The following is a 22,180-nucleotide window of genomic DNA, read 5'->3' on the forward strand; positions in this document are numbered from 1 at the left end:
AAACTTTATAAGTTTTAGGCCCTTGTCCAACGAATAGTAGGAACTTTAAACGAATTCAATATTTTACTTAAGAAAGTTGTGGCGATATTTTTTTTTTTTTTCAAAAAAGCCCCCCTATTTCCACCACCATGGTCTGATTTTGCCTGTTAACTCATGAGATTTTGGGATGAGTTATTTTTAAGGAACAATTTTAAAGCGATTGGGGCAAAATTACGACAGTTATCGTGTCCACAACAAAGTGAAAAAAAATACATATATAAATGTATAAGTCAGGAACAGGAAAAAGTCGCAGGGACTCAAGCTAGGTGAATAAGGTGGTTGAGGAACTACAGGAATGTTTTTCTTTGCCAAAAACTCATTAATTGAGAGTGCAGTGTGACAAGTGGCATTGTCAAGATGCAGCATCCAGTTGATGGACTGTGGTATGATTCAAATTCAATTGATCTGCTATCATTCTGACAATTAATCGCCGGTCGTATCATATCGAGTATCTAATTCACTCAATATGCTACTGGTCTTCCAGAGCGTGGATCATCCGCAACTGATTCCCAGCCATCTAAAAATTCTTTAAATCACCTAAAAACTTTGGCTCATTACAGAGTGAAATCTCCATACGCCCTTTTAAATTTTGAAAAAGTTTCAGTAGCATTCTCACAGAGTTTAACACAACTTAATTCCACAACGGAAGTATCAGTATCACTCATTTTTGGAACGCACAACAAAAACTCATTTCATGAAAAATTTGGTTTTTCGTCTCACGTGGCAACAATAGAATAAAAACATTAATACCTATTATAAATCAGCTGTTCATATAACAATATATTTACAAGCAACAAAGTGTTGCCACTTTGGCTGTCAAAAAAACTAGTCTCATACTTTATTTACAGACCTCATACATGTACAACCAACAACAGGAATGCACAGGAATCTCCACAAACATATATATATATAAAATTTTATAACAATATTGTTCCTTAATTAATAAACAATTACAACCAAGGAGGTTGTAAAATATAGAGAATCAAATTTGTTCCAAATGTTTTTACTATATAAACACTTAATTGCTGATATCAAATTAGTACTTAAAAAGCAGTGCACAGTTTATTCTGCAATACGAACTGCAACATTTTAACAAATTATCACTATAGCTTTCAAAATCTTTACAACTGCTTTTTAAAGTGTAACACTGGATTTTTAAAAAATATAAAACAGTTCAATGAATCGATTCAATTTCAAACTTAGAATTATTATACCAGGTGTCCTTAAGATGGAAAGCCAAACTGTAGGAACTGATTCTACTTATCATAATAAAGAAAAAATGTCCAGTAAACATAGTTCCGAAAACACATATTTTTCTGTCTAACTGCCATTTTGTGTTTTTTAAGAAAAAAATTATTTTTCAACGATGGTTGGAGATCATGCAATAAAATTTTGTACTTTATTTTAAAGTAAGGTTTTTGTAATAGGAAAAAAATTGATATTCTTCATTGACAGATTTCAAAATGGTGGTCGTTTAAAATTTTTAATCTTAAATATTTTAGGAATTATTAGATTTATCAAATTGTGTTGTTTATAAAAAATATGAAAAATTTATGTGTGAACAAAATGACACCTTATTCATAAAAATCCGATGACAAACGACAGAGTTACTGCAAAAAGTAGGCCTCAACTGATACGGCAGCCATCTTGCTTTTCTATTATTGTTACTCACCTGATATCTAAATCAAATTTCCTGATTAAAATTGCTAAAAATTCAACATTATGGATATTTAATAATGATTATAGTAAGAGCTAGCCTAGAAACAATTAATTCTCAGTAATAAAAAAAATATGAAAATCTAATACATAGTTATTCATACAAATTTTGAAAATGAAAAAAAAAGTAAAATACATATTCATACAGATTTTATTAATCAAAAAGGCTATAAATAAGTACTCTGTAATAAATTCAACTGAAAAGCTGGTTCTTTTACATAGATTGTTTTTATTTCACTTCTGAACAAAACAGTTTCACGTTTTATTAATTCCATTCATATCGTGTTATTGTCATTTAAAATGACTCAAAATTATACGAATAATGAACTCACTGATACGTGTTTTACATATGGTCTTGCCAATGGCAATGCGAGAGAGGCAAAACGGCTTTACCAAGAAAAGTATCTAAACCACCATCAGCCAGACAGAAAATTATTTTCACTTCTTCATTCATGTTTAAGTGAAACTGGAAGCTTTAAAGCCATCATAATTGGTAATGGTAGACCTAAAACAATTTCAATATCACAGATAGAAGAAAGGGTTTAGAACAAATCTGTACAGGATCCAGAATTATCGTGCAGAAGAACTGCTATCCAAGAAAAACATACCTTGTAATACAGAATGGAATATTTTACTCGCAATTATTGTACCCTAAACATTCAGAGAATGTTCAGGGAGCAATCTACAGTATAAGCTAACTGGCCTTTCTTTTTCCACACAGATTAATAGGCGACTCATATTTCAAATTCATAACAGATGACTTATCTGAACTTCTAGAGGACATTCCTTTGCAAAGCACATTGAACATGTGGTTCATGCATGATGGTGCATCTGCCCACTTTCCAAGTGGCACCAGAAGAAAATTAACTGATCATTTTCAAGGAAGGTGGATTGACCAGGGCACTCCTGTTTGTTGGGCTGCAAGCTTCCCAGATCTGAACCCATTACGCTATTACCTACTGGGACATGAAAAGTCTCTTGTTTATTCGACACCAATTGTCGATGTTCATCAGTCAATGGATAGAAGTGTCTGCTCTTTTCAAACAATCAGGGAGCAGCCAGTAATTTTTGAGCATGCATGTCAGTCACTAAACAAACATGTGGACTGTTGTGTTAGAATGAATGGAGGCCACATTGAACATTTGTTATGATTCTCAACAGAAAACAAACAAAATTTCACATGCTCTTATAATTATTATTAAACATCAATAATGTTGAATTTTTAGCAATTTTAATCAGAAAATTTGATTTAGTTATCAAGTGAGTCATGATAATAAAAAAAGATGTCACCACATCGACTGAGGCCTATGTTTTGCAAACACTGTTGTTTGTTGTCAGATTTTTACAATTAAGGTGTCGTTTTGTTCACGAAAAAATGCTTCATAATTTTTATAATACAGCACAATGATAAATCTAATAATTCGTAAGATATTTAAGATTGAAAAATTGAAACGACTGCCACTTTAAAATTTGTCAATAAAAAGTATTGTTATTTTTTCCCTATTAAAAAATGTTAGTTTAAAATAAAGTACAAAATTTTATTGCATTATCTCCAACCGTTCTTGAAATACAATTTTTTTCTTAAAAATCAAATTGGCAGACAAGAAAAGTATGTTTTTTTGGACCTATATTCACTGGACATTTTCTCTTCAGTATGTTAAGTAGAATCACTTCCTAGAGTTTGGCCTCACCTTTTAAGAACACTCTATGTAACACTATTCAAACTGTTCATAGTAATAAAAATTCTGGCTGAAAATGAAACTTCATGCTTTCACTATAATCCTAGAACTAAACTACTGAATGTAAGTCACTAGGATTAACAGAATGTATCTTAAAATGTTAAGACATCAAAAAAATTATTCACCATGAATATTTTTCTGAGGGAAAAGCTGTCACTGGGAATTTAACCTTAATCATTTCATAATAATTAAAGAGGAAGATTTGTTGAATATATATGCTGAAGATAGTGAGTGAATAAGTACTTGCATCATGCAGTTTTTACTTTTTTCACGATACAGATCATTGGGCAATAGTGTCTGGAAAATTTTCCCCATAAACAAATGTGTGTGCTCATTCCACTTTATTCTCCACATTCGTCACATTGAAATTAATCTTTCTGATGACATCGAAGTCATACAATGAAATGTAAAATGAAATGTAAAAGTCTTCATGCTAAAAGAAAAAAAAAACTTGCAGAGGTTGTTCTTGTCATCACTAGATACATTTAGTGTACTGCTGTACAATAGATGATACATTTGCTGTATTGAAAACAGGGAATGTACTTAAAATAAAATTTAACTAAATTCAGTTGTTTTATCTCTATTTAATATCATAGTATTTCACACATTATTTAATAATCAAATTATTCAGATAATAAAATTAAATTTATAATTAATAACACTGTATTAATGCACTTACCTCAGATGTATTTTTTTTTTGAATGCTGTATGATAAAAGATAATATTTACTTTTCATCATCCATGTTTGTTGTGTAAATATAACATACATTACTGGATTACAGTTAAATAGATTTTTATTGATAATCATTTGTTTATTAATAGTATTAATCCACTGCATTTTATTTGTTAATGCTAAAAAAATGTTAAATAACAAACCAGTCTGTTCACGAACACCGGTCAATGGATTTTCCATATTAGACATAACAATATTCATAACCCTTAAAATATAGTTATCTGATTCAATAAAATTTGATTTTGATAATAAATTTAAAAGTTCAAACATTTTTACTAGGCATTTGAATGATAAAAGTGTTTCAGATAAATAAGAATATGATGTCTTTTCTAATATTGGAAATATTTCTACAAATACATTGTTAATATTAATATCATCACAAGAAGACCAGACTTTAAAACTTAATTCCATTAAAGCAAAACACATACACACATTAAAAACATTCTGATTAGTAACATTTTCAGTTATAACACTATTATTATGAAAAATATTTTTTATCGATTTCGTTGATTTTTCATTTTTTAAAACACTCATAATTTTTTTTATTGCAGAAGGTAAGTCGTATAATAGAATATATCCAGCACATAAAGTTTTTGAAGCTACAATTTGACACTCAAATCGTAGTTTTAGACCGATAAGTAAATTTAATATAGAGTGATTTATAGTAGAAATCTGTTTTTCATGTATTAATAAATCATTTTTAGGTATTGCGTTCAATTTTCTAAAATGATTCATTAAATCCTAAAACAAAAATATGATTAATAACAATAATATATTTTTATTATGATTTAACTTGCACATGTTACAATAACAACAAAAATTTGTAAAAAGTACACAAAATGTAAAAATGTAATTTTCAAATGGTAAGATTAAACTATGAAAAAAATATTATACAAGTAGTGTTCCTCCTATACTTCTCCCTTTAGTACAGCAGTGTTTACTTTTGCAAGAGAAAGAAAACACTGTTTCGTGAAAAAAAAAATACTTAATCTAATTTTATCTGTTATCTGTTTCTACAAGGTGATGGGCAAATGTTTCTGTGGAGTGCTTTATGTGTTCTATCTTCATTGTATCTCTTCCTTGAAGTCAAGCTCTGTTTACCTTATTATTATTATTATTCTTGAATCTAAATAAGAATAGAATATTGAACTAAGGCTAAAAACCAGATTTGCCTAAAGTTGTGTTAGGCAAATCTTAATCCATGTTAGCGCAACAATCATCTCCCACCTCCAACCTCTACACATGGTCAACAGACAGTTGCAGAATGGGCAGGGAGATTATTACCACCAGGATATATTGCAAATGGAGCAGCGTTACCAAGGTAGATGGATGAACCAAAGAAGAGTGACTACTGCTGGTTTTCACAAAGAGAGGAACCTACCCCACACAAAAGGAAGAAATAATTTATCACTTCACAGACTCCAGGAATCAAAGAGTTTAGGTATGTTTCATCTGTTACGGTTATATTTTACATGTTTTTATTATTTAATAAGCTAATTAACACATTATAAAATTATACCTACAAACTCAATCACTTAGAAAATGTCATATTACTTAGCAATTTCTGAAGGGTGTATAACAGAAATGTGATGAGTAATGGAGAAAACTGACTTCAGATTCAGTATACAAAAAGAATAAGATTCACTTACTGGCGTTTCTATTCTGGAAACTTTTTTCCAATTTGTAGACCAATATAATTTATCTAAATTCTTCTTTTAGTTACATTTAGGTTATAAACTTCAAAAAATTATATAAACAATTCTGAGTTATAAAAAAAGACAATTCATAAATATAATTAATATTTTTTTCTAAGAATGTTTCATGAGGTGAGTAATGAAATATGTCTATGAGATACTTACTAGTTATCCATCATACACTGCTGATAATAATCCAAATTATATAATTTCAGATTGTAACAATAATTCTGTTTAAGATCTTAAAATTGCTTGAAAGTTTGAAAACAACAGTTAATAATCAAGCAAAACATTACCTAAGTTCTATAACATCCCTATTAAATCTTTCCTCATATAAAAAAGCTGAAAACGGTATTTATTTAACTTAACTTAGGCTGTAATCTAGTAGTATTTAAACTTATCTAGGCTGTAATCTAGTAGAACATTACCTTGAAAATATCAACTTCAATATAATAAACTTCGCCATCATTTATTGCAACATTTAATGTGTTTTGTATTTCGGTGATGGCATCAAACACCTTGGATAAATTTTCCATATTTCACTAGAAAAATAAAAAAAATAAATCAGTTCTATCTAATCATACAAAGATATTTAACTTATTATGAAAGGAAGATATGGATGAATGAAATAATGAAAAATGAAGGAAAAGACTTACAGTCACTATAAACTCAACTCAAGATTATAGAAACAGAACTGGAATTTCTTCAGATTACCAAAAACTTTAATTAGAAAGAATTGTAGGAAAAGTGGTGATGGAGTTAGAAAATAATTATTACAAAAATAGTTGTCATGAAAGAAAACTTATTATCAGTAAAGAGTTATATGAACCATTTAACTGAAAATTGACTTTTATACCATATTAAACCCCATTATTTTCTGATTTATTATTGTGAATTTTAATTCAGTAAAACAAACACTCTAAGAATTACAGCAAATTATGAATGAAAGTTTCCTATTTTTATGGTAGTGGTAATTTTTATATTCCAGAGCTTTAATAATGAGTATCAAGGTGTAATTAAGAACCAATTTTTATTTATTGATAAATTATTTTTTTTTTTAATTTTCCCAATGATTGATTTCATTAAACTGATTGCATTATATTTTCATAAATATAGAACCAACTTTTTAATTAAACTATGTGTTTTATCAACATTATTATACTACATACATAAATTTACAATTTAAATTAATAACAGGGCAAAAAAGGGGTTATAAATGGAAAGATTTTTTATTATATTGGGACAGAATCTACAATAACCACTAAGAAAGTATAGGATAGTCACTTTACATATGCATGAAATACAGCATGAGTTTTTTTTAAACAGCTGTTTGTTTTAATATAAGGTAATATGTATTCATCTTACACAGAAAACAAAAAAACTTGCCAACATTTATAATGAAGATTGTTCTTTCCTTAAAACCATTTTTCGATCATTAGTTGTAATTACGTAAATACAATAATAGTATTGCAATAACGTAACAGTAAATCATTGAAAAATAAATAGTTTGTGAAAAAAATAATTTCCTATCTTTACCAAAAGACACAACTCAATTCAAAAACAAAAATTGGTCACTATTGAAAAAGACTATGAGAAAATGTTTTAAATGAAATACAAAAGGGTCTTAAATATATTTAAATGATAATTTTTTTTATTGGGTGAGCAACTTAAACTGAACTGCTACAGACTAAAGACTTGTAACATATAACACTTTATGAATAAAATCAAAATATAAATTAAATTAAATTTTCTATTTATATTATAAAAGTTTACACTATATTTTTACAAAAGAACTTTAAAGTTAGTGCTCTGCGCAGTAATGCACTTCTGTGCTCAAGTCATCATACTTGGTCACCTAACGCAAAACATTACTGTTGGTGCTGTTAACCTTCTGTACACCAACAGTGTGAGGATTTGATTCATAAACACTATCCTTCAAACAACGCCAGAAGAAAAAATCCCAACTACAAATCTGGGGAACACAGAAGCTACTACCATATGCTAACAGCTTGTTCTTTTGTAAAAGCTGCACAAATGTATGCTACTAAATCGACACATTGCAACATCTCATTACAAGAAGCTGTACTCTTTTTCATGATCAGTAAACAGAGCATAGAATTCTTCAAAAATTGTATGGTACAATTCTGTACTGACAGTCCAGTCAAAAAATATCAGCCCATTATACATTACCAGATATAGACAATTTTCACCTCGTGAAGTAAACATTTTTGGTGTGGGTTTTCTGTCACCCAATACCTGGTATAGTGCAGATTAACATGCCAAGGTACATGAACCCATGCCACGCTTAACAGAAAATACAGCATTGAGTCTAATCTGTCCATTGACAATGATTTTGAGAAGCCAGTCTCAATAACTAAGAGATTTCAGTTTGCATGTTCTCTTAACTTGTTACATAATCGTTACCGGATACAAATTATTAATTATAGATTATTGTTATTCATGATAAAATTGGTTTCAAACATAAATAATGAAAAATCTTATAGCAAGATGTATATTTTACACTGATTTGTTGAGATAACTTCCAAATAAGTTGTTCAGACCAGCAGAAATTCTTTTTTGAAGATTGATTGTAGCCAATATTAAAAAGAAAAGGAAATATATACAAATATTTAGAAATATTGGCTATAAACAATATCCAAAAAAGAATTTCTGGCCTTTATAGTTCTAACAGAAGGTTAACTATTTTGTTTTGCATTTGAAACCCGATACCGTTGTACACTACTTTGTAACCAAATCACATAGGTTCCTCTTTACTGGGCTATTGAGATTCAGAATTTCTCCATGAATATTTGGCATGTTTCTTGAAATGATACAGAACACAAATAAGCTTCCACTGTAGCAACCATTTCCTCAACTGAAGTTTATTCTGAATTCTGAGTTATGTTTTTCATAAAGAAGCTATAATTTGAAGTTTTTGAAAACTGCATTGAAATATCGAAGTTTACAGTGACAAAAATAAATAAAAGAAGTAACATACAGAACCAATAGTGACACTAGCAGTAGCAACATTAAAGATGAAACTAAAAAATCTATAGTTCAAGGCGGCTTAGTATAATGTAATAGCAAAGTTACAGAACATTGAATAATTAATATGTTTTCTGATGACTAATAAAAATCAAAAACAAACTTTAAATATTAAACTAATCACTTAAAGGTCATGTGTAATTACTACAATTTACCTCATTTTTCCTTTAAACTAATGCATATAATTTTATCAATATCCATTCTTTTAATATAACTCATGTCTGTAGTTCTCCAAAATAAATAATGAATAAACACTCAGACTGCAATTAATTTTTCCGCTTTATATAGAGAATTTTTCATGTTTAATTACTCTTAAATGCATTATAATTATATTTCAAAAACTTAGTCCTAAAAAGCAAACAATTGATTCTCTCTATCTAATCCTCTGTACATTTGAATTTTCATATCCTTAAACTGGTTCACAAGATATAAATTTTAATTTTTTGCCTGCATTCCTAGCCTGTTTAAATTTTTTTTAAATCCTACCATAGATTTTTTATATTATTTAAAATATTTTATTAATTTTAGTCATCAGATTAAATGATACTTTTTAACATATAGTGATCCACCTGAACCATATTACTTAACTAATGGTACTTTTTTCTTACGTCACTGAAATTCATTTTACGTACACGATTCTACTAACTTAAGTTTTATTCAACTCAGTATAATGGAATTTAACTTAAACAAATATAGGTTGTTGAAATGGGAATACATTATCAGCTTAATTTGCAATAGGAAAATTTCTCTTTCCAAACAGATTAATAATAAATAATAAATTAAACAATAGCACAGTTTTATCTCACTAATAACAGTTAATGTGCTCTTCAGAACATTTTGATGTAAAAGATTCGCAAATAATGAAACAATAAGCACATCAACATACGTAAGCCAACATCCAGAAAAAAGGTTGAAGAAAAAATATTATTTAATTAAGCACAAAAATGATAAATAATATAATAAAAATGTCTATTTTAATCTGATAAAAACATACATTGTTTGCCATTGGCATAAAGTAAGCATTTGGAAAAGGTTTTTTTTATTGTTCTGAATTACTGTTATATTTTTAAAAATAATTTCAACTCTTAAGAATTCTAATGTAACAAACCAAATGGACTGTTGTCAAAGACATATGACTATTTAACTCATTACGCATATGTATTAACTATGCTAAACATAGCAGAGCAATTAAATTAAATAAAAAATAATGTTACTGAAGTAACAAAGCACTTACCAATCTAAAAATATTTTCAAAGATTTTCAACTTTTTATCAGTTAAAATAATTATAAATTAATATAACACATGAAATAAAATATCTATAAAAATTAATACAATGTGTACATCATTTATTGAAATAAAGATAACATAAGATAAAATGATCATGGAGTTCAGAGCAAATAAGTTTATCTTATAAATTCTAATTCTATACTTATTTACATTTCAGTTTTATCATTTCATTAACTATTTAATAAAACTTCTTTGCCAATTGTTTTTAACTGAATTTAGAAATTTTTATCTACCACTCACTCCAACATATGCTACTTCTGAAAATAAACTACCAAAATTATTATTCTTAGTTATTATTTTATTGAGGTTTATGATATTACAATAAATTTTAGACTATTATAATTACAACACACTCTCACATTATCAGTTCTACTTACACTATTATTTGTTTTTAGCTACACCTATACCCAGTAATTAAGAATACAACACCAATAATTATCAAATACTTTAAAACAATAGTAATCTTCATCAAATCACTAATACCTCAAGAATGGAAGTTAAATCAATAAATAAAAATAGAATTTAGAATTCTTTTTATTAAACTTTCATAGATATTTGATAATTACTATTAACAGAATACAATTCTATGTCTTAGAATTATTTGCAAGGAAAACCCCTGATTATTTTAATTTAAAATACTTAAAATCCCTATGTAAAAGATTTTGGGATTAAAAACCTAGAGTTAATTTATACCTTATAGTTTGAATTAAATTCTTACAATCTTTCTAAATAAATTTATTGAAATACAAATTGCAATACAAGGGTTGTTCAATAATTGGAGACAAAAGGCTGAAGAAAAATTATTATTCATTCAAAAAATGAGTGTAAATAACTGTACTTTTCAATATAATACCTGGCTACATTTAGGTAATTGTTCCATTTTTCTGTGAGCTTTCTTATTCTAATAATAAATAATTATTCACTCTTGTTAGTCTGAGAAATTCTTGTATAGCCTTCTTGACCTGCTAATGGTTAGTGAACTTAATACAAATTCAAAACTTTGAGGACCAAATAAAAAAAAACACTGATGGAACAAGAAGAACTCTGAATAAAAAAGAACTCTGATGCAAGAAGGGAACTCTGGAAGTGGATGTGGCAATGCCTCCTCATCAAACTTTTAAATAGTTTCTCACATTTTTTTGAGATATATGGGAGCATGTTATCACGCAGAAGAATTATACCTTTAGAGAGATATTCCCTCCTTATTGCAGATTTTACTTTATTTTTTCATAATAGCATTCATTATTGATTGTAGTTTGTGCTTTAAAATAATTGTAATAAATTGGGTTTTTATATTCTCAAAACACTGTTAGCAACATTTTACCTTGGTTTTGAATATTTTCCTGGCAGGCAAACTAAGATGTTACCATTTCATATCTTATGTTTTTATTCTGCCACAAAATAATGAATGTAAGTCAGTTTCAACATGAGTCATTTTGCAATCTGATAAATAAATCATTCTGTATAAATGTGAATTAAGATGTCTTTGTGGTTTGGGTCAACTGTCTCGGAACCTACTTTAAGCACATTTTGCAGTAATTCAGCTTCATGGATAATGGAATGGAAGTGCCAATACTCACACTACAAATTTCATGTGTCTGTCCTTGTTAATAAGGTTATTAATGCAATTTTTTAAAGCATCTGCCCAATTTTCCACTATGAAGAAAATCAGTGACACTTGTTCTGCCTGATTTAAATTAGTCAATCTTTATAAAAATTTTCAAGGTTAATACACTTTTTATCATGCTGTTTTAATAACCACAAATGAATTTCAGCTGGTTTTACACCTTCAGAAAATAAACATCTTAACACAGCATGGTGCTCTTTCATTGTAGAATTCTAAGTGAAGCCCACATTTTAAAATAAACAAAAGAGATAATAACAGAAATTTTTTTTCAAAGAGCTGATATTTTCTATATCATGGAGAACTAATTTAAACATCAGACAGTTTCAGTTTATTTTTACCCCCAGGTCTGTAGTCAAGCAATTCATTTCACAGGGGAGGAGATGAATGTTTTGTAGCATGTGTGAAAAATGCCATGCCTGACCGGGATTCGAACCTTCAGATGAAAGGCCGAGACGCTACCACTCGCGCCACGGAGGCCAGCTCAGTTTATTTTATTAAATAGTTTTTCTGTTTCCATTTGTCTCTTTTACTTATTGAACAACCCTCATGTAAATTAATATTCAATTTAAACAAAAAGTTGAAAAGATGAATGAATAATCAAGGATTATTTGTTTATTTATATATATTCAGATGCTGGAATTTTTTCAATATCATTTAAATTAAATCAGCTGTAGCCTATCATAAAAGTTATAACTTTCATCTGCTTAGTCAGTGATTTCATATACTTATTTTTCTGTATGATTATCTAATTCAGATCAGTAAGTTTTTCCCATTGCTTCTTATTTTATAAGAAGCAATGATTTTTTTTGATTTTTTCATGAATCATGAAAAAGATTTTGTAAACACTATACTGCCAAAAGGTTATAAGAATTGCATAATACATTTTTAAATAGCAATTGTAATAAAGGAATTTTTAGTTTTTATGATGGCCGCACTCATAACATGATATAGCCATTTTACATTTTACCTGTTGCACGTGTGAATACTAAAGCTCTGTTGTATGTTACAGTGAAAAATGTCAGTAATTGGACAGTGCATAAATATCAAATATTTCATTTAGTTTAAAAAATTAGTCAGAGATATTAATGCTGTATGAACAATCACATGAAGAATCGGCAATGAAGAAAACAGCAGTTTACGACTGGTATAAACATTTTAGTGATGGTCATGTTAGTGCTGAAGATGAGATTTATAGTATCTACCTTAACAAATAAAGAAACTATCAGTGCGTAGAAAATACTGTTCAAAATAAAAGAAAAACTATCAAGAAAATAGCATCATTGATAGGATATCAGTTGAAAATTGTTGCCACAATACATTCCATAATGATCTAAACATACATCACGTTTGTCAGCATAAAAATTGCTGTCAAAAATGCAGTCTCCAGATAAGAAAGAAACTTGTACAATACCACAAACCTAATCACTATGGCTGATCAAGATCATAATGGGAGATGAGACATGGCATTTATTTTACAATCCACAGACAAAACATCAGTCATCAAAATAGAAATCAACATAATCTCACAGTTAAAGAAATTTTGTTTGGAGAAGAACAAAGAAAAGGTTATGTTTGAAGTTGTTTTTTATTTTTAATTCACAGGGTATTATTCACTATTAATTCATTACTAACAAGCAGACAGTGAACACAATTAACAAAAAATTGAATCTTTTGTATGACAATCCAATAAGCATATCGACCCATGCTTGTCAAAGACTAACTGGTATAACACAATGTAGCAACTCTGGAGCATCCACCAAACTCTCCTGACTTGACAACAGCTGGTTTTTGTTTGTTTTCTAACTTGAAAAATGTTCTGAAGGGAAAATGTACGAGAACACTGATGAAGTGATGACTAATGTGATGAAGTAGCTGAGGACAAAGTTTCAAAATGAGTTTCAGGAATGTTTCCAACTTTATAGACATTGGCAAAAGTGTGCAACAGCTGATGGAAACTACTTGCAGCAAATGTAACCTTTTCATGAAAGCAGCTTTTGAAAGATAAATTAATTCTGAAAACTTATGAATCTACCTTTATAATCTCTTCATATTACATATAAATTTCAATGAAAATGAGGAATAAAGAATCATATTTTATACATTTTATGATACTCATTGTTGACCTTTTCGGGACTAACATACTATAAATTCTAATTCATGCTCAGACAAGGTTATTTTATTAAAGTTACTCATCTTTATGTTGTCATTCTCTTATATTTTAAAACTTTACAATCCCCAGGAAAGAATTTTATTTATATTTTAAAACTTTACAATCCCCAGGAAAGAATTTTATTTTAATTCATTTAAAATTTAAAACCTATTTTCTTTTTTTTGGAAAAACAAACTTTAAAACACAATTTTTTTTATAAACATAAACAGAATTATACATTCCTTTGAAAAAACCGACTCATCAATTAGAGAAATTTTTTTTCAATTTATTTAATAATTCTTGAATTTTGAAAAGACGGAAGCCGGGTGGTTGTCCTTTATTATTGGCAAAATACTGCTACACTAAGAATGTTCAAATATCTGTCCCTATCCATTGTTTCGTAAAATATTGGGGAGGGTATTAAAGAAATTAAAGTAACAGAAGATTGTTGAATCAGAGTGAAATTTGGCAAAAACAACAAGGAAAGCTTAATAACGTTTTAGGCAGTTAACGTTAGGCATTAAAATATTTTCTTTGTCATTTCACATGAATAATTTTCTTTAGTTTTCCTTCAGTTTTATAAGAAATACTTTAACGAAATTGTATAGATTAACAGGAAAGTGGCAGGGGACATCCCATTTTTAATACAAAAATCATGTATACAAGTAAATAATAAAAGTGGCACTTACAAGGTGTTTGTAAATGTGTTGACTTTTTCTATTTTTTGAATAAACTTCAGTCGAATGGTTATCTGACGTAACATTAGAGGCCAGTCTGTATAAAAAAATTAATAAAACCATTAATAATATAACGTAAAAATACAATAATTCTTAACTTAATTTACTAATACCAAATATACATTCACTAAAACATGAAGTCATTTTATAGAGTTATTTTTATAACTATATCATCAATGTATTTATCATGTTTTGACTGTCACAGTCTTATGTTCAGTATTTTAATTTTAAAACATATGTTTTTATAGTATGTCTGATTCCATATATCTACAAACAATTTTAAATGTGTTCCAGTTCAAATTTCAGAGATCTACATACTTATCTAAACAATTAATTATTATTTGCAAAGAACTGTTTTCAAGGCAAGCATCACATTAACCATCTGCAAATGGAATTATTTTAACTTGTTCATCACTAATAGGTACAATACCAATATTAATAATATCATTAAGAAAGAAAACGAAGTGAAACTTAAAACTCAGCCCTACTTTACTGCATGGTTATTTTCAAACAACTCAGTCAAACATCACGTCAGCATAACTCACAACTCGTTCAATTAAACATCCTCTATAGACCTCATTACTTTCATAGAGAAACCTGGATAAAATAATTTTAAAAACAATTCCTCTGTATTCACACTAGCAAATATCTATAACACAAGGTTAAACTTTCTCACTTTTCAAATTTAATTTAATTTTTCTCACTAAATTTAACACATTATCCAAAGTAGAAACATTTTTTCTAAAACCAACCTGAAGCTATTATCCCATACTCTTCCATCCGCCCAATTATTCTTTCTAATAATTAATAACCTAACATATAATTTGCCAACCACATAGTTGAAGGAAATCCCTTAGTAACTGACAATTTCATTAAAACTCCTTTTTTTACTATAGTTACATAAAGGTTAACTGATTCAAATATATTATTAAAACACTAAAATCATATAAGAAATCATTTGCCACTATTTAAAAAAATCAAAACTAATAAAGGCTAATCCTAAAATTGTATTGTTCTTCATTTTGTTTAGCACATTAACTACCAAACCTAAAAATTGGCATTCAGAATAAACCAATGTCATATAATTGGAAACACTGTTTTTACCTGTAGATCAACATCACACAAATGTGATGCTCGGGGAGTAACCCACAACCAGACTCTTGTGGCTAACCCACTGTTCTATTTGTTGTGGAACACATCCATGATAATTACCAAAACCAACAAGCCATATGTACTAATACAAATAATACTTCTCTCATCCACAACTTTGCTAGACAAGAATCTGCACATTTTCAAACCACAGATCCTATTGAAAATTTTTACAATATTTTTGATGAAGTCCTTTTTAACAAAATTGTGGCCTGGGTAAATATTCATACCTTATGTGTCTAGAAAAATCCTACTAACAAACATTCGTTTATACGATGGTAGAAACCTGTTACATCAGATGGAAGTTAAAATGTTCTTAGGCCTTTGCAGGGTCATGGGCAGCTTACATTTCCCCAGCAATAAACAGTTTTGGCCTATTTTGGAGCTTTATGAACATCCAGTTAAATCTTACAACAGAGTAAATCTTACTCTGTATAGATGAGGCCATGGTTTTTTCCATGACAGATTGTCATTTTGACAACATATAAAGAATAAAAGTCACAAGTATGGAAGTAAGCTCTACGAGCTTTACAGTATACATGGTAACATTTTTTAAACATTCTCACTTATACAGAAAAAGATGCTTTATCAAACCCTGAAAAAGATTACACCATTTTTTAGATGACTTCTGTAATAGTGCAGATCTAGCAGAGTACCTCATGCAAACTACACAAATATAGGCGGGATCTTAGAGATAAATCAAGAAGGAAACCTAGAAGTGCCTTTATTAGCATAAAGTTAAAAAAACATCAATCCATTAGCCAGCAGAAAGACTTCATTATCATAATGAAGTGGAAAGAAAAGAGAAATGTTCTCTCAATTTCCACAACCCACACAGATTTAGAACAGAAGAAGTAACTAACAAAAGAGACCAACTTGTAAGAAAGCTCTTCATGATAATTGCTTACAACAAAAACATGAGTGGAAAAGATTGTAGCAATCAAATGATTTCTTACTATTCCACTCCTACAAAGTCACTTTGATGGTGCCACAAAAATTTTTTTTAACATCGTCTTGATGTTGTTTGGAATAGTAAATTTTTATATTCCAAGAATCTAGGAAATAAATGCACCTATTTGGAATTCAGAGGATTCACTTACTTCAGAATAAGTATGCTATAAGTGTGCTAGCAGTAGGCTAGCACACTTACTATTATAGCATACTATTATCAGCAGTAGGCTAAACCTGAGTGCAGCCTAGGCCTTCTTTGTTAGGTTTGCTACTCAAACTCCTGCCCTGTTCAGTCAGGATCAACAACAACAAGGACTCTCATGAAGTGAGACCTAAGAGTATGATGTCATCATTACCACAAGACATAAAAAAAGAAAAAAGCAACATATTACTATTGTGACATTTGCTCATATAAGAACAAGATTGGTGTTTGTCCAGCACCATTTTTTTAAACCAAGGAATAATTAAGAGCTGAAACAGACTTGTTTGTGTTTAATGTTTTATCACGGTAGGTTGGGTTTTATCTTTTTGATGTTAGGCTTCATGCAATTAAATGCAATCAAATATTTTTTCACAAAACACATTTATGTTTTCTCAGTAAGTTATATTCAATTTTTATATACAATGTTTTCGATGTAAGTTATATAAAATTTATAAAATAAAAATTAGTTTCTTTTAACTGTGTTCTGTCATTGCATTTACATAAAAGTAAAAATATTCTACCTAATATTTAACTTTGATGATAAAGTGTGCTGAATTTGCACCTTTATTCAGTTCAACAATTTCAGCATAATTCACCTAAGATAAAATGTTTTTATTTGAATAAATGTATTGAAATTGGTAAATAACAAAAGTTTATAAAAGCCTAAAGTATTTACAAATTAACTTTATTCTATCAATATTTGTGAAGGTCATTCTATAACATATTATCTGTATATTTATACATAGTAGAAAACCCCATTAGACCGTCACACGTGTGACATACAAAAAAATTAAATTTACAACTAAAATGTTAATAAAAATCTTAAACATTGTTTGTAGTCATTTTGATTCTTAATTCATAAAAAATAAGAAAAAGAATTTTTGGTCAATGGGTGTGTCTTTGCTTCTAATTTTTTATACATTAAACATTGGTATACAGTGAGAGTTGCTCACAGTGAGAGAGGGATTAGGTCTGCTGGACATGCACCACAAATGTAACGTTCAGCAGTGAATGTGTTAAACCACACTGTAGTTCCTACACTGTAAAACATTTTACCAACAAAATCATATATAATATAAAACTCCACATACTGATAATAACATGCAAAGTCATTATTAGTATTACATACAGTAAGAAAAAGTACATCATCCACTGGTTAGCAGAAGCAGTACCAGAATGACTTCCTTGCTTTTTAACAGATCTAACTGCATCCCAGTGTAGAATGTGAAAAAATAATCTTTTGTATTTAACTCATTATATAACTGTTAAGTTTATCCTTATTATATATTCCTACATTACAATCTTGTTCAAATCAAGTTTAGAATTTTTAAGTTCATTTATTATAATTGAACTAATATTCAACTAAGACAACTCTGTAAATAACATAAACACCTGGATAAATTACGTAATCTGGTCATTTATTTTGCAACATTAACAATTCAAAATTAAAAGAATACATCTGTACTTGAAGCACATAAATATTAAGAATCATCAAGAGAGCTCCATCAAATTGTAGTAGTACAGGACCCTTGACCAGACAGGAGGCAAGTACATGAAACATAAAGCTAATAATGTTTTTCATTAAATATGTACCAACAAAATTATTAAAATTTTGTTTATTGGGAAGTCAGAAATATTTTAAAGAAATTAATATAAACCATAATTTTGCTCAACCGTTATCACAATCTTACTAAGCAATGATAAATAATTCACCAATAAAACAATAAATAACACAAATTTAATTCTACAAATAAACAAATCTGACCTATACTTTATTAAAAAATAATAAATAAATATTGAACTTTTATAAAAAAATATAAACAATTTTAAGGTAGTTTTACGATTTAAGGTTATGTGAATACGATCATATAAATTTTTACAATAGCTAATCTCATAAGACCACTAACAAAACAAACATACATAACCAGAATTAAATAATCTCTTGAAAATTATAAGGTCAAATTTCAGTAATTACTTCCAGAAAAACACCAATACATAAAAAATTAAGACCTAACAATCCAACTTACATTCACTGTATTGCTGATCAAAAACAATAGAATAACTAAAAAATACCAGATGGTTTAATAAGTAACACACAGACCTTGCTACGATAGGTGCCACAAATAATTTTTGTAACATGCGTTGAAAACACCTACCAGCATCAAAGAAATAATATAAACACCAGCATGCGCTCTAAACGAACTCCTCCAGCAGTACATTCATGAAACATCTGATTTCTAAACGATTGAAAAATGCGCTTGATCGCGTTATCAGGTTTGTAATAATGTAATTTTTATCAGAATCAACAAAATAAATTATTTTTTATCAAACAACCAAACATGATATATAAAAATTAAAATAGAGAATTTATAATTTTAGAATTAGGCTGTTAGTTAATATATATATATTAAGAGTTTTTAAAACAAATTTTTCAAATTTTCGTGAAAAGGTTGATAAATCATAAAGCAAATCAAACTTTGAAGTTTTAATCGCTAAGTTTTCATTTCTCTAGCAAATTTTATTGAGATAATATATTAATTTCGGATTTTAATTTTCCAAACATTTTTCGAAGGTTTCCGTTGTTTTTGCAAAAGCATAGTAATTCTGTAATCAGTAGAAAATAAATAATAAATGTTAACAATTATCCTAGTCAAAAAAATACATCCTTTAATATTCTATACAGCCAGAATATACCTATTTCAAAAATTAAAATTTACTTTACTTCATTTTCTTAAAGCTATCAAGATTGGCACTATCAAGATTGATGTATGACATCGTGTAAAAGAAATACAAATTTTTCATACTGAATTCGAAAAAATTATTATTTATACATATTTTTTTTATATTTTATAAGGATTTAGCATTCGTCTTTACCGTACAGCATTGATTCTAAAACTTTTTCGACCACAGCCCGCATTGAGAATCAAAAATGTTATAATGCCCCAAAAATTTTTAAAATTACCATCTGTTAAAAATAATAATTGCAATTGCTGTTTTTAAAATTCGCTCTTAAAAACCGCAATTGTATCTACTGTTTTTAAACATGGCATATCCTATTTCTGAGTTGACATTTTTCTTTAAATTTTAGTTTGAAATATCAGGAAAACATAATTTTTGCCTTTTTTTTAATCAGTCATTGCCTTCCTAGACCACCTGAACACCCCCAATTTTCTGTGGGTCTTCTACCACCCCTTGTGAAGGCCTCCAGCAATCACAAAGGGGTATTATTGTGCACTTTGAGAATGAATGCTCTATAGATATTTTAACAGGCAGACTTAACATTAATCAACAGTCCCAAGTTTGATCCACACATGCAACCCCTAACATAAAGAATTAACTGATAGCAAGTTCCGATACCCTCAGCATTAACAGTGAAAAGAGGGATCAAGTATTCAAGTATAAGAAAAAAAGGTCGACAATCTATCTCCAGGAATTAGACAATTTTATCTAGAAGATAATTTAAAGCTTTCTAAGGCAGCAAGTACACATCCTTTCTACAAGCATCAGAAGAACATGGAATTTTTGTCCAAGATGAGAATACATAAACAATTTTGCACTTAGCTTAAATATATTGTATATGATAACAAAAATTGTTTTTACACCAGTAAAAAGATCTATAAATAGATCTCCTGAATAGATAAATCTACTGTCAGCCCTCCCAGCATATCATATCACGTAAGCACGAGCTGTGTAAGCATTCTCAGCCTGGAAGTATCACATATTTCAGACAAATCATAGTGATACTAATATGGAACTAAATTTCTCACAGCTACATTTAATGTTTATAAAAATGATTTCTTTCAAGAAAAATGATGGTGTGCTAAAAACTGACTATTTCTGTAATTTAAGAATAAACTGATCATAATTAATCCACAATACAAGAAATGAAATTGACTGACTAGGCAAATTTATCTACACTTAGTGGTTTTAAATAAAGCCTTGTGAAAAAGTAGGCTTAAAAAATGCTAGAAATACATAATATTTAAGAAAATATCATTTATGGTGATTACATAAAAATACATTACACACATTCTACTAAGGGGATCCAGAGGGCAACATTCTAGAGCAGTGATTCTCTACCTTTTTAGCATCATGACCTCCAAGTAGTAAAAAAAAATATGCTATGCTTGAACAAATCGTACTCTCAGCAGTATAAAAGAGGTGTAAGGAATTGCAGGACATCTGTTTAGTTTAGAATGCAAATCGTGCATCTGGTGCTTTTATTTAAGTTTTTAAAAGCGTAGTTTCATTGAAAATAATAATAATAATTGAGGTGTTGATATTTTAGTGTGGTGTGGTTAAACGGTGTAACTGATTTCTTTTTTCAGTTAGATTCTTATGCAAAATGGATAAATTGTTGAAAAAACAAAGCGAGTCATGTGCAGCCGATTGAATGCCATGTTGAGTCAAACCAACCAATTGACTCGCCATGTGCGAGTCAATTGGTTGATAAAAAGAAAGACTGTACAATGACATATTTAAATTATTGTTTGGAAAGCCACAGTGGATTGTTTGCTTTCAAGCTCTCTCCAATGAAAGCATCAAGCCATCAAAATAATTAGACATTTGGAAACTAAACATTCGCATCATAAAAGCAAACCCTTGGAATTTTTCAAAAGAAAATTACATACTTTGAGAAACAATCAAGTTTCTATTTTTAAATCAAGCTAAACTGATAAAAGTACACTTGAATCATCTTATATCATAGCATTAAGAGTAGTTAATATGTCCAAACTCCATACAATTGCAGAAATAATCATATTGCCTGGTAATTAATATGGTCAGTATTTTAATAGGCGTGGAAGAAGCAAAAAAAAAAATGAAAAAAATCTACTAAAGACATAGTATCAAGGTGAATCTGTGACATAGTTGCCAGTGTTCACGTTCAGATAATTCAGCACGTGAGTTCAAGTGAATGTTTTAGTATTCATCAATTTGATAAATCAACAGTATGGCAAACATTTCTCAGTTCTTATGCTTTGTGAAATATGAATGACATAGGGAAATGAAACTGATTTTGCGAAGAGATGAGAACTAAATCTATTTAGAGAAAACATTTCTGTAGCTGCTAATTTAAGTTGAGATTCACAACCAGCTCATCGAAATGTCTG

General features: G+C 28.8%; 1 protein-coding gene across 8 annotated transcripts in view; it reads right to left on the reverse strand.

Moving 5' to 3' along the window:
* The window catches only part of LOC142330988 (tRNA (32-2'-O)-methyltransferase regulator THADA), a 78,439-nt gene that overhangs the window by 30,590 nt on the left and 25,669 nt on the right, over positions 1-22,180 (reverse strand). For 4 of the 8 annotated variants that reach the window (XM_075376504.1, XM_075376502.1, XM_075376503.1 and 1 more), the window contains 3 exons: positions 14,720-14,804; positions 6,350-6,463; positions 4,174-4,968 (listed from right to left, as the gene is read on the reverse strand). In XM_075376504.1, the coding sequence (XP_075232619.1) occupies positions 4,174-4,968; positions 6,350-6,457 (903 nt within the window). In that variant the 5' untranslated portion in view covers positions 6,458-6,463; positions 14,720-14,804. Of the gene's footprint in view, positions 1-4,173; positions 4,969-6,349; positions 6,464-14,719; positions 14,805-19,096; positions 19,301-22,180 lie in introns of those variants that run through there. The other 4 variants (XM_075376507.1, XM_075376508.1, XM_075376506.1 and 1 more) reach the window with 4 other exon arrangements.

This window comes from Lycorma delicatula, chromosome 10 (assembly GCF_047948215.1).
Source record: "Lycorma delicatula isolate Av1 chromosome 10, ASM4794821v1, whole genome shotgun sequence".
Classification (NCBI taxonomy): Eukaryota; Metazoa; Arthropoda; class Insecta; order Hemiptera; family Fulgoridae; genus Lycorma; species Lycorma delicatula.